Raw genomic sequence first — 12,597 nt, forward strand, 5'->3', positions numbered from 1 at the left:
AGGTTCTCTCTCTTCCCAACTTGCGGCTGAAAGACAAGTGCTAATGCCGCCGGAAGCTTTATCTCGCGGGCGCCGGTCTCCCTCTGTGGTTCCCTTCCCCGCTTTCTCTCTCTCGCGCTCAGGGGTACGGAGAAGACTGCCGTTAATCTTCTCCTTGTTGCTTTCTCTTTTTTCGCCACCGCTCACCTTTCTCTCTGTCTGCCGTCCCCATCTACTTGCTCGCTGTCTTGGTTGGCATAAGCATAGCATGTCATTATGAATGACTGCGCAGCGTGTTGAAATTTTATCATTACAAGCTGTGTGAAGTATGGCGAATTGATGATTGCACATAAATTGATCGATGAAATGTCTCAGAAGGAAGTCGTATGTTAGGGAACTTGTTGATCGTGGGCTATATGAAAGGCAAGGATATGAATTCTGTGATGGCATTAGAATGCGAAAGGTTGTTTTTCAGCAAAGAACTTATTTGGTATTTTGCATTCACAGTTTTAGTTTTCAGCAGCCATCATTTTTCTCTTCCTTCTTCAAATCACGTCGCTCAGTGAATTAGTTTGCTTCTAACTACTCATGCTCAGTTGGCTGCTTTGAAATGTAGACAGAGACTGTAAAACTTAGAAACTTAATTATGTCTTTCTGTGGTTTATGTTTCTAATGGCAGTCATCTTGTGAAGCTTTTAGTGGTTATTTGCCTGAGCTAATAATTTTCAGTCTGGCACTGTTTAGGGTTGAACTTTTTTTGTGCTAAAATAAATAAGTGAACAAATTAGCTTGTAGTTTCTCATTTTTGTTTGTAATTATACCTTTATAAGAGTTTGGAGGAAGCCTTAGCTACAAATTTTCACAATAATTGAATGCCACAAAGTCTGTCTTCGCAGGAATGGGCAGGATCACAGACTTGGCAGGACTTACTGCTCTTTTATAATTTTCCTTTTTGCTTTTTAAATGTTCACAGAATGTTTACAATTATCTTATGAACAATCCAGGCACTGACAAATGTTTAACCCAGCTAGCCTTGTGGAAAGCAACTGGTCTTGTACCCCATGTAGGAAACATGCCGAAATTAAGCTCAGCTCAGAACTATCTTACTGTGGCATTTCTGTTCAAAGTAATATGTGCAGTGTTGTACGTATCATACGATACGGAGCCGTATCGTACGATGCGTATCGTATCGAACGTAAAATACGATACGATACACCTCCCGTATCGTACATTTACGATACAAAGCACCGTATCGTACGATACGGCACGATACGTTACGATACGACACGATACAGGTACGATACAATAATTTTTATTGATTTTTTATTATTGTTTGAGAATTTTTATATTTTTTCTGATTATTTTTTTTTTAAAAAAAGAAAACGATACGGCTACGATACATTACGATATTTTACGATACAGCGTATCTTAAAGCCAGACCGATACGGCTTACGATACGCTTTTTACAACATTGAATATGTGTACACAATTATTTCCTTCCTTTTGGGTTGCTCCGTTTCTTGTCTAGTTTGTCTGGTTTGAGTTTTGACATTGGAAAACCATGATAAGATGGAGCAAATAGGACTGTTTAACTAGAAATTCAACATGGCTTGTAAAAACTGTAAATTGGTAATTTGGGTGACAAGATCCATGATAAGAAGGCACATGAAGATTGGGTAATAAGGTATCTGATTTAAGAGGAAAAAGAAAAACTGTCACTCCTAGTGAATAAAGGCGGAGACATGTATGGATAAATGTTGTTGTAGTCCATAACATCCTGGTTTTTTCATTATTTTATATATTTTACTAATTTGATCATGGAGCTTATGTGTCATGTCATTCAAAATTATGCCTAGCCTCATGTAGGCCCAACACCTCACTTTGCCTAAAAACCTCCAGCAACATTGTTACCACACTGTAGGTGAGAATGTAAGTGGTGTTCTGTGGCAGGCTTGGTCCCATGATTTATCAGGCTATACAGTGCACTCAAATAGTTGGTTCAGACCTAAACATTTAATCTCCTCCAGTTCTTGTGCTGTAAGTTTGAGTTGCAAGATGCAACTTGTTCTGACCAGTGAGATGTAGAAACTATGACCGGCACAACCCTTTCTCATAAAACATGATCACTGAATTTGCTAGGAACAATATGGAAGCAGACCATTCAAATACCTTTTAGCTTAGTATGTGGCAAAATCTGGATCTGTATTAAATTTTTTACACCTGGTTCAAAACAATTTAAACTTCATTCAACCCGTTTTGCCTAGTGCCTTTACATAATTATTTGCAAAATGGGAAGTGCATGCACTTCAAAACTGAAACACTTTTCCTATTACCATTTTTTCCTTTTCCTTTTCCTTTTCTTCGTTCAATTGTTTCCCTCCTCTTTTTTCCTTTTGGGATCTTCAAATGATAGAGAGATTCACCATCCCAGTGAGGGTTTATCCTAAGATTTTTGTTCTGTCGCTATTCCACTGAGGCAATTTTTTGGAACCCCATCTTTTATTTCTTCTTTCCTTCATTTTTTCTGTTTTTTTTTTTAAAGATATTGGGGACTATGGATTAGAGGGGCAGATTTATTGTTTGATATGAGGATGATTCTGATAGCCTAAAATTTTAGAATGCTATTTTCCAAAACCAACAACTATATGAGTACTTTTTATTGGCTAAATTTGTCTTGGGAATCGTTGCTTTTAGATCTAAATTTTGTATATGGCATGCTTTTCATTAAAGAAATTCATCTGTATGAATTGGTGCTGAATGCAGTGGGACATAACATGTTCAAGTAGAAGAGAAGACAGATGGCTACTTCAGTGTCTAAATCTGGATCTTCCCTCAAGGACTACCTAAAGAAATATGAAGGCAGCTATGGTGATCCCGTGCCAGGAGAAAAGAAGAAAAAGAAGAAGAAGAAGATAGTGACTGATGAGACAGAAAACATGAATATTAAGAAGAAGATCCAGAATAAGAAAGCAGGTGATATTGGAGGCCTTCGTATAGTTGATGAAGACCCCATATGGCAGAAGCCAGTAGATGAGGAAGAAGAGGAAGATGACGAGGAAATCGCTGAAGCACAGGTTACTGAGGATATTGAGGTGAAGCGGCTTAAGCGCCTGGAACTTCTCCGAGCCAAGCGTCCCTACTTAGCTCTCTCGGATGATGGCAGTGGTTGGGTTTCTGTGTCTGACCAGAAGGAGGATCATGACAAGAAGCTAGGCACATCTGTTGACTCGTCTCTGCCATGGGACAGAAAAGATTCACCCTTAATAGTGCATTCAAGTAGGGAAAGTTGTGAACAATCAGAAGATACGGACCTTTCTCCTCCACGCCATCGTCGTGCACCCTTGGAGAAAGACAATGACCTGTCTCCACCAAGGAAATCTAACTTGTCATTTCCACGTAACAAGGATGTTGATTCATCGCCTTCGAGGATACAGAAGTCAATTTTAGGGCGTGATGATGTTGATCCATCTCCTCCAAGAAAAAGTGGGTCTTCTTTGCAGTACAATGACACTGATTTATCTCCTTCAAGAAAGCATGGTTCACCTTTGGGGCATAATGATGCTGATTTGTCTCTTCCAAGGAAGCATAGATCATCTTCCTATCATGTTAATGATGATTTGTCTCCTCCAAGGAAAAAGAAATCTTCTTCCTGGCACGATGCTGCTGTTGATTTTTCTCCTCCAAGGAAGCGTGGCTTGTTGTTGCGGCAGAATGATGCTAATTTATCTCCTTCACGAAATGATGGTTCTTCAAAACTGCATTATGATGATCTTGATCTTTCTCCTCGGAGAAAGCGTGGTTCTGCACAACTGCAGCATGATGAGGATGATCTGTCTCCTCCAAGGAGGCAGGGATCTTCATCCTTGCAGCCTGATGGCAAGGGCCTTTCACCTACAAGGAAGGGTCAGTCTTCACATCATGATAATATTGATCTTTCTCCTCCAAGGAAGCAAAAATCATTATCACGGCAGGTAGATGTTGACCTATTTCCACCTAGAAAGCCTAATTCTTCATCTTTGCATTGGGATGACACTGTTCCCTCACAGTCACAGAAACTAGTTGGTGCTGAGGATGTTGATCGGTCTTCACCCAAGAAACTTGCATTTTCAGTCAAGCGTTCTGAATCCAAGGATGATGCTAGAAGACATGGATTGTTCAGTAAGCAAGAAATAAAGGAAGAGATCTTCAAGAAGAAGAGGGAAGAATCTTTGAGGTGAGTTTCACACACATATATTCTGCTTATTATTAACTCATTACAGATTTATTTGAATTCATATGCTTCTTTACTTTCTTATCAAAGCTAATCTGATTATGTCTTTATGCCATGTGTAGTGCTTGAATATTGGTCATGAATGTGTACAAAAACAAGCTAACATTCTGACTCAAGTTAAGGCATTCTCATGCAAGTTAAACATCAACTGTTAATATGTTAGCTACACATTAGCCACAGGTCACACGTCGGAAGTTTCATCAACGGTTGTGTCTTACTTGCTTGATGCATTTGGATAGGAAGTTCCTTTTGATGCATGTATAACTTGAAATACTGATTCATTCCCAGTGATTTTTAATAAAATGAGGGAATTTAGCTGCTTTAGTAATTCTGTTGAAGTGGGCGATCAATGACTATGGAAAAGTATGTGGTCTATTTATGTTGGCATGCAGCTATAAGAATATATATGTTGGTATCATGACTTCTTCTGACCTTTCCCATAAAGTACTCATCTCCTGTACATAAGATTGAGGAGCAGTTTCTCCTATTTGATGGAAAAATGCTTACAGATTTAGTGATTTCATAGATAGAAAATAATCAATCTCCAAAGGCCTGTAGATATTCATGCTAAATCTCACGGTTGTTTATGAACTTCTAATGCAAGTGGGCAACATGTTTCTAAAACATGCTTTGTAGCCTTTAGGATTTGGTCATGTAACCATTGAGATCTGGCTAAATCCTTCTGTTCATTTGTTAGGCTATTTTTAACTGGACAAGTCCCTTTATTATTTGAAATAGCATAAATTAGTAAGAAATTCTCTATGTTGTCAAAGTTGCTAGGCACACCTAGGCACAATTAGGCGACGTTTGTAATATAATACAAATATGTCTTATAACTTAATATATAAATGTGTGGAAAACGACTCTACGTTTCATTGAATCATTATACAGTATACGTCATGTCATATAATCTGTTAATCAGATATGTTTAATAGTCTTTCATTTAATTTAAAACTTATAGTTTATTAGTTTACACTTTCTAGTAGACAATGGACACGCACGATCTTAGTTGTCAAGGCATCTAGGCACTGCCTAGGCGCCAGCCAACGCCTGTAGCCTAGGCACGCCTGGCCTAAAAAGGCAGCCGATATCTAGCAGAGTTTTGTTCTGTCACTAACACTTCAGCTCTTTGAGAGCTCTTCTGTAATCAAGTCATATCTAGCTAAAATTAGTTGCCATAACCAAGAATTGCATTTAGTCTGTGAAAGAAGATGAAGAAATTTACCAATATTTAACAAACTTTTACTCTGTTACTTGTGTACCGAATATTTGATGACAATGAATTGATAAGTATATGCCACAAAGAGGATTTTTACAACATAGACGTAGACTACTAAACAGAATATAAAATATACAATAAAATTATCAAAAATAGACAAATAAAATCATAGACTATAAAACAGATAAAACAGTAGACACAAAATTGTGGAATCTTCCTTTTCGGCTTCCACAATCAGCAATTAAAGAAAGCGGCAGTTTTCAAGTTTATTTGCTGCTTACTAAATACATTTAATTGAACTAAAATGTAGCTTTTCACCTTTTATATGGACTAGGTGCATGCACGCGTAGTCAGATATACACATGCCTAGGCGTGAGCCTAGGCCACGTTCACTTGCCAATGCCTAATTGGTGGACTTAGGCAATGTGGTCGAGTTGCACCTACTCAACACCTAGGCGTTGCCTTGACAACTTAGAGTTTCAGTGCAGGTTCACGTTCACCCGTTCCTTGCTCTAAATTTTTTTTCCAGCTGGGGTAGTACAGCAAAGTTGCTTTGAGGATTTGTTTTTATTTATCTTTTGTGCATCATTTCGTTCCATTTGTAATACCTTTTGCTGATAAAAGAGGAGAAACAAACATGAAGAATTCCTCTGATGTCATCTCTTGGTGCCTCGTTGTGTTGTGTTTTTTATTTGATTTATTTGCTGTTATCTGTCTGAGCTTTTTATGTGAACCATTCAATTTTCATCTTGCTGATGCATTTGCCAGGGAGGCACTCCTGTTCATTTACCATTTGTTCTATTTGTTGTGAATGTGAATGTGAATCTGTTGTATGTATTACTTCTTTCAGATATTCTGAGTTGGATCCTACTATGACGGGACGAGGCGCCGAACTTGTATATCGTATTAATGGTACAAATGTTTATTTTTTTGTAGTTTTGCTGAATAATATCACTGATAAGATAGGCATATTAACTAAATATCTAATTGTTACATTATTTGTGTTGGAAATCTTAAAAGAAAGATGATTCTATGTTGTGTAGTAATTGATCTTGTGATTCATTGAACTTCTTGCAGGAAAAGCAGTATCCAAGGAGGAGTTCTTGAAGTTGCATTCCAAGGATGAAAAACCGAAGGTATCAGCTGAAATGCTTATTATTTATTAGCTTCTATCTGCATACAACAGGGTTTGATGTGGCAATTTCTAGTGACAGCTCATGTTTATTGCTTACCCTTTTGTGCACATGGAGCTTTATGTTGGAATAGTTTCTGTTTGCTCAGAAGCAAGTATAAAATGTCCATGTCCATAACCGTCTGCATTGGTTTATGCAAGTCTTCTAATGTTCTGTGGCTTGAAGTAAAGAGTTTGCTTGGGGGTTAGTCCCCTACCTTTATTCCAACAAAACGGTTATATACAAGGGAAGACCAAAACAGACCTTAACAATAAGCACAAAGGATTGACCCAACCCTTCACCAAAAAAATTGATAAAAAACATAGCCTACAAGCTATGCATATACATATTCATGTCATCAACATAGTCATGGGGGTCATTGGCATGATCCATGATCAGACGTCCTATGATAATTGTAGCGACACCCTGCTCCACAAAAATTCTCATCTTAATTTGGTGAAGACACTCAGTCCACCCTGCATTTGGCCCATGTCCTTCTAGTCTCTATCTAGTTTTCGTCACCCAATCTTTGATAGGGGAAATGATTATATAGTCACCACCGTATTCCTTAAGGTAGTGTTTGATGGCACGGAAATCTGGAATTGGAAATATATTTCTGGAAATATATTTCTTGGAATAAAGGAATGAGAAAAATCTTTCCGATTCTCATTTTGATGTGTGTGTGTGATGACTGAGAAATATATTTCCAGAAATATATTTTTGTGTTTGATGATACAGAAATATATTTTTGGAAATATATTTCTGTGTTTGATAACAAAGAAACATATTTCCAGATTTACATAATCTTTATATGGTTTGTTAAACGCAGATAAATAATAAACCATCTACCAAAGCACGACCAGCGATAAAATGAACATGAACATTACTAAGCAAGAGCTCAATTATCAAACTCAAATTTACTGACTGATGCCATAATCAAGTGTCAATTTTCATGTTCAAACTAATAAAATTCAAATCCCAAAACAGCATGAAAGAAGGTTTAGCTGAACCTTCCAAAGCAGCTGATACACGTCCAACATGGCTACTCTCAGCCCCACTAACAATATGTGCGGCACCATTCAAAAAGTGGGCATCTCCAAACAAAATGTTAATTTACATATGACAGAAGCATCAACGTTAAATACATTGCACAGACAAAATGTAACTTTCATCATGTCTATCGTTTTAAACAAAAAGGTTCTTCCAAAATATGGTGATTGTATTTCTTCATATGTCCCTTGAACGACACTCGAACATGACATAATACTTATGTCAGGGCTTCATCTTCGATTACCTATGAACATAAACATAAACATCAGCGTGATCAACTCATATTCTACATAAAGTAAGTAACAAAAGTAAAACATAAACAAAATAAACATATGAATAACTAATAATCATCAACACAATTGTTTCCATGTGTCATAAGTTCCTACGCATCTTTGATTACCTTATAAGCCTTTGGCTTTAGATTGCCGCCTGACTTCATGCCAGGTAGTCGTGATTGCTGAACTAGAAGATTTATGAGATATTTTAGTTCAGCATCAGTCTATATGAGACTTTCATTTCTTGAGTTGCTTGTTCCTTGTGTACACTATAAATGTGGGTGTTTTGTGTATGTGAATATTGACTTTGTTTTCATATCTTTTCTCCTTAAATGCCAAGCAAAAACTATTTCAGCAACCAAAAAAGAAACACAAGTGGCTATCCACAGAATGTGTCGCACAGCTAGATCTACAAGAAAACAATTTCCTCATGTTGCCTAAAAAATAATGGTTGTTCCTCTTATGCCCACAACCAACGAATTGCCTAATTAAATTGGCACCAAGAATAGAAAATGGCTCACAAAACAGTCTTATATAGATAAAGACGACCAGACACAAGAAAGAGAAGCAAAAAAGAATGCTGAAAAGAACCCAAAGGCGATAAAGTGTTGCTGATCAAGGATAAAGTGTTCTTATAAAAAAGGAAAGCAAAAAAGAATGCTGAAAAGAACCCCAAGCCAATAAAGCGTTACATGTTAATGAAGTGTGAACGTGCTATCAAAACCCTTCATTTCGTTTGAAGTTTAAACATCTCGAAAGTTGTGAAAATATCTCCCATTTTTCTTCCATGATATATGAGACGGGTTAGGACATGGTCTCAGGGTTCAACTCTTCAAGCAAACAACTAAAGCCACATCCGTTTTTCCCTTTTTTGCATCTCCTCTTTCCTTTTCATGCTTCTCCCTGTCTTGGCAGTTGTGGGGATGAAGTTGGAACTCCAATTGCAGTTCAAAATCATGTGCAGAAATAGGTACAGGTTTTGTAGAAACCAATGTAACAAATACAATACAGGCGCAGAAAATGTATTGCATGTTTAATCGTATGGCACCATAAGAGCATAAGAAAATAGATACACTTTAACAGTTTCTTGCAGTCAACTCATAGCAATCGACATTGCAAAAAATCTCAAAGCATAGGAAACAATAAGGTCCAACAAATGCAGCTGCGAATGTCTTTACCATCAAAAGGAAATTTCAGCCGTCACCAAGAAACCCAAATAACACAAGCGGCAAGAAATTGGGCAACAGAACCAACGCAAGCCCCCAATTTACAAGACACCCAAGTCTAAACATACAAGTTTTTTCCCAAAAATCTAAGATGCCTAGTGGACGGTGGAAAAAACCCAAATCGTGGACACACTTGGAGTTGCAGAAGCAGGAAAAAATCTCAGATGAGTGTTACTGGGAATCTCCACAAAAGAAAACACCAAACAACAGAGGGAAACAACGATCGGGTTCAAGCATATAAAATTTCTGGGTTTACATTTGCATATTGGGCATGCACCAAATAATCAGATTTATGTACAAGAAATAAATAAAAAGGCAACCTTGAGTGAGAGAGAGACAGAGAGACAAAGAAAGACTTACATTTGGGACACAGATATTGAGTGGTTATCTTGGATCAGAGAGAGAGAGAGAGAGAGAGTTGCAGGGGAGAGAGAGAGAGAAGGGGGAAGAGAGTGTTCTCCTCTTCTTTTTTTTTCTTTTCTCCTCTATGAAAAGAACGGCAGGGCCAGCAAAGACAAGCAAAGATCGAGGAAATGAGGGAGAGTAAGAATGTCAAAACCGTCACCTTATTAAGGAGCTTCACGAGGGAATCCTTCGAGTGGGGAAGGTTCACGGCAGCAGGAAGAAGGCTGCGGCTTCACGGTGCGTGAGGATGAAGAGGCTGCGTTGCCTGAGGACGAAGATGGCTGTGGCTGCAAGAGGCGAGTGAGGGAAGAGGCAGCGATAAGGACGAAGAGGGCTGCGGCTGCGAGAGGCGAGTGAGGGAAGAGGCAGCGATACGCGACCGTGCCCTAACGGTCTGAAAAAAAACTCCGGAAACATATTTCCACCCCTCCAGGTGGAAAAATGTTTCTGGAAACATTATTCCAGAATTGACCTCAACGGTCGAAAAAATAATTCTGCGTTTGTTACGCAGGAATTTTCTTTTTTAAATTTGAATAATATTTCCACAGCTATAGTGGAATTCCTAACCATCAAACACTACTATGGAATCTGAGAATGCGTTCCAAGACTTCCATTTTTCCTTCATGAATCCTTCCACGGTCCTTGATAATCACCACCTAACCCAATTGCCCATTATCCACATAGCTCAAGCCAGCTATTTTCGCTCCACGCCTGGTTTGAGCTTGAACAATGTTAATTAACATTCCATTTCTATTCGAGCTGATGGTGTCTACACTGGAGAGCCCAGTTTCCATCCAAATTATCAGTTTAATTTCTATCTCAGGAGGCCACTTGACAGAGGAAAAGCTATCCATGCAACTCCTCCAAACTCTTCTTTTGAACCTACTAACTTGGGGTTCAAGACTGTCATGGAAACATCTGTTTCCTGAGGCGCCTCATATTCTAGCAAACTATTAAGAAGGCCATCCTCCAGCGCCGATGCCTCAACTTCCCGTGATCCTAGCTTGTAGCTATCTCTTGAACTCATCTGCAATTTCGCCTTGAGAAAACTTTACTCTACCAAACTTTGCAGTAATATACCTCCAAACTTCCTTTGCTTACATTTTATTAAGGAATGGGCATTTGTCTCTTCAGCGTAATGGCAAAAGGAACAGTGGTTTGCTATGTAGTCTGCCTTCACAAGCAATGTAGGAGTGCCAACAACTCTTGGTCGGGGCGTGGCTAGTCCAAATCTTCTTCTGCCACCAATCTTTAGCACCCTTAATTTGACACTTGTTGACAATCTCTCTTGCCTTGAGCTCGCCTTACCATCATCACTCCAAACTGAACTGTCCTCAGTATCCCTTAGCCTAATGTTAGCAATGGATACTCCAAGATGCGAAGCAATGGCAAGGGACGAACCTTCCTGGTTAACACGAGTTTGCTCTTGAATACTGATATTAAACTCACTACAAAGCATCACATATCCATTCCCGTCAACTCTATTGATGAGGACTTGCCTCAACCACCGATCAATCCAAAACCTGATTCTTTCTCCATTGCCAACTTTGTGCTCAACTTTGTTTTGGATCCAGCTCCATCCCCACCGCAGTCCTTTCCATCCCCAGCTTTGATTAGGGGATCTCTTAAGGGTCCAAAGACTGTGTGAGCTCAAATATTTATCCTTAAATATGTTCGCCCAAGGATCCCCATTGGTCAAAAGCAGACATCTGCTGGCTAGCGTCGCTCTATTCACTTCCTCCGGCCTTCTTATCCCAACTCCTCCTTCCTCTAGAGGTAGACACAGTTGCTCCCATTTAACTAGAGTTACAAGATGCATGTGTCTTGAACCATAGTTATCTCAGAAAAGTCTATGTGATGAAATTCTAAGAGACTAAGAGAACAGTTGTGCTTATGGCAAAATTGGATGGATTGTCTTCTGGGTAGTTAAAGTACTACAAAGTACAAACATTAGTAAAAATCTGAATCTTAATAACATGTCAACACGAAATCAATGCCAATGGACATTGTACAATTATTAGCAGTTTCATAGATATCTCCTAGTTGGAAGATTTTGGAAGAGAATTGGATACAGAGGAAAGGGATATTATCTTGCTTTTCAATTAAGGTCTAATTGGTTTCTGTTTTCTATAGCTAAGGGCCCGTTTGGTGGCCTGGAAATATACTGTACACCTAGAAATAAAATTCAATTTTTTGAAATCCATCCCTGTTTATCAAACAATGGATGAAAAATGTAGCCGTTGAGGCCGATTCCGGAAACATCTTTCCGGATTTTTCTTCCCACCCCAAGAGGTCGGACGAAATTTCCAGGATGAAAAATAAGACCGTTGCTTCCCGCGATGAATGCGAGGCTGCCGCTTGAAAACTTGGTCAGCTGCCAGCCTGCATGAAGCTTCATCACCCGCTATGGCTGTTAGGCGATGTATTCTGCACACACACACACACACACACACACAGAGAGAGAGAGAGAGAGAGAGAGAGAGAGAGAGAGAGAGAGAGAGAGAGAGAGAGAGAGAGAGAACAACTCTTCAAGATTGGGTTTCAGAATAAACCCTATGTCTTGAGGGTTTATCCAGGGAGGGTTTCTAACATTTTGCAAGGGGGAGAGAGATATCATGGTAAACACGGATGGAGAAGGCAGTTCCCTGACGCTGGTAGAGGGTTTCAAAACTACCTCTGCATGAAGGTTTCAAAGAATGAAACCCTCTGCCTGTGCATAGAGGGTTTCAGAGCTCTCTAAAACCCTCAATGCAGAGGCAAAGAACTGAAACCCTCTCTCTTCAAAGGGTTTTAGAGCAATACTCTCCAGTGGGGAGAGAGCGACAAAAGGAGAGACCTCTGGTCCATCAACGGTCTGATTAGGCCGGAATAGAGACAGATGAAGAGAGAAGAAGAAGTCAAAACATTAAAAAAGAAAACATTGAATCCATCTGCAAACGTTTGGGTTTTCTCCATGCAATGCCAGCATTTTCGCAAGGCTCCGGTCAGTGGTTGCCACCCG

The 12,597-nt window shown here is 39.1% G+C and overlaps 1 protein-coding gene across 1 annotated transcript in view; it reads left to right on the plus strand.

Moving 5' to 3' along the window:
* LOC116267093 (uncharacterized) overlaps positions 1-12,597 on the plus strand; it is a 36,193-nt gene that overhangs the window by 971 nt on the left and 22,625 nt on the right. The window contains exons 2-5 of the mRNA XM_031648660.2: positions 2,743-3,950; positions 4,026-4,192; positions 6,319-6,380; positions 6,546-6,604. Coding sequence (XP_031504520.1) covers positions 2,778-3,950; positions 4,026-4,192; positions 6,319-6,380; positions 6,546-6,604 — 1,461 coding nt within the window. The 5' untranslated portion in view covers positions 2,743-2,777. The remainder of the gene's footprint in view (positions 1-2,742; positions 3,951-4,025; positions 4,193-6,318; positions 6,381-6,545; positions 6,605-12,597) is intronic.

This window comes from Nymphaea colorata, chromosome 13, assembly GCF_008831285.2.
Source record: "Nymphaea colorata isolate Beijing-Zhang1983 chromosome 13, ASM883128v2, whole genome shotgun sequence".
Taxonomy (NCBI): domain Eukaryota; kingdom Viridiplantae; phylum Streptophyta; class Magnoliopsida; order Nymphaeales; family Nymphaeaceae; genus Nymphaea; species Nymphaea colorata.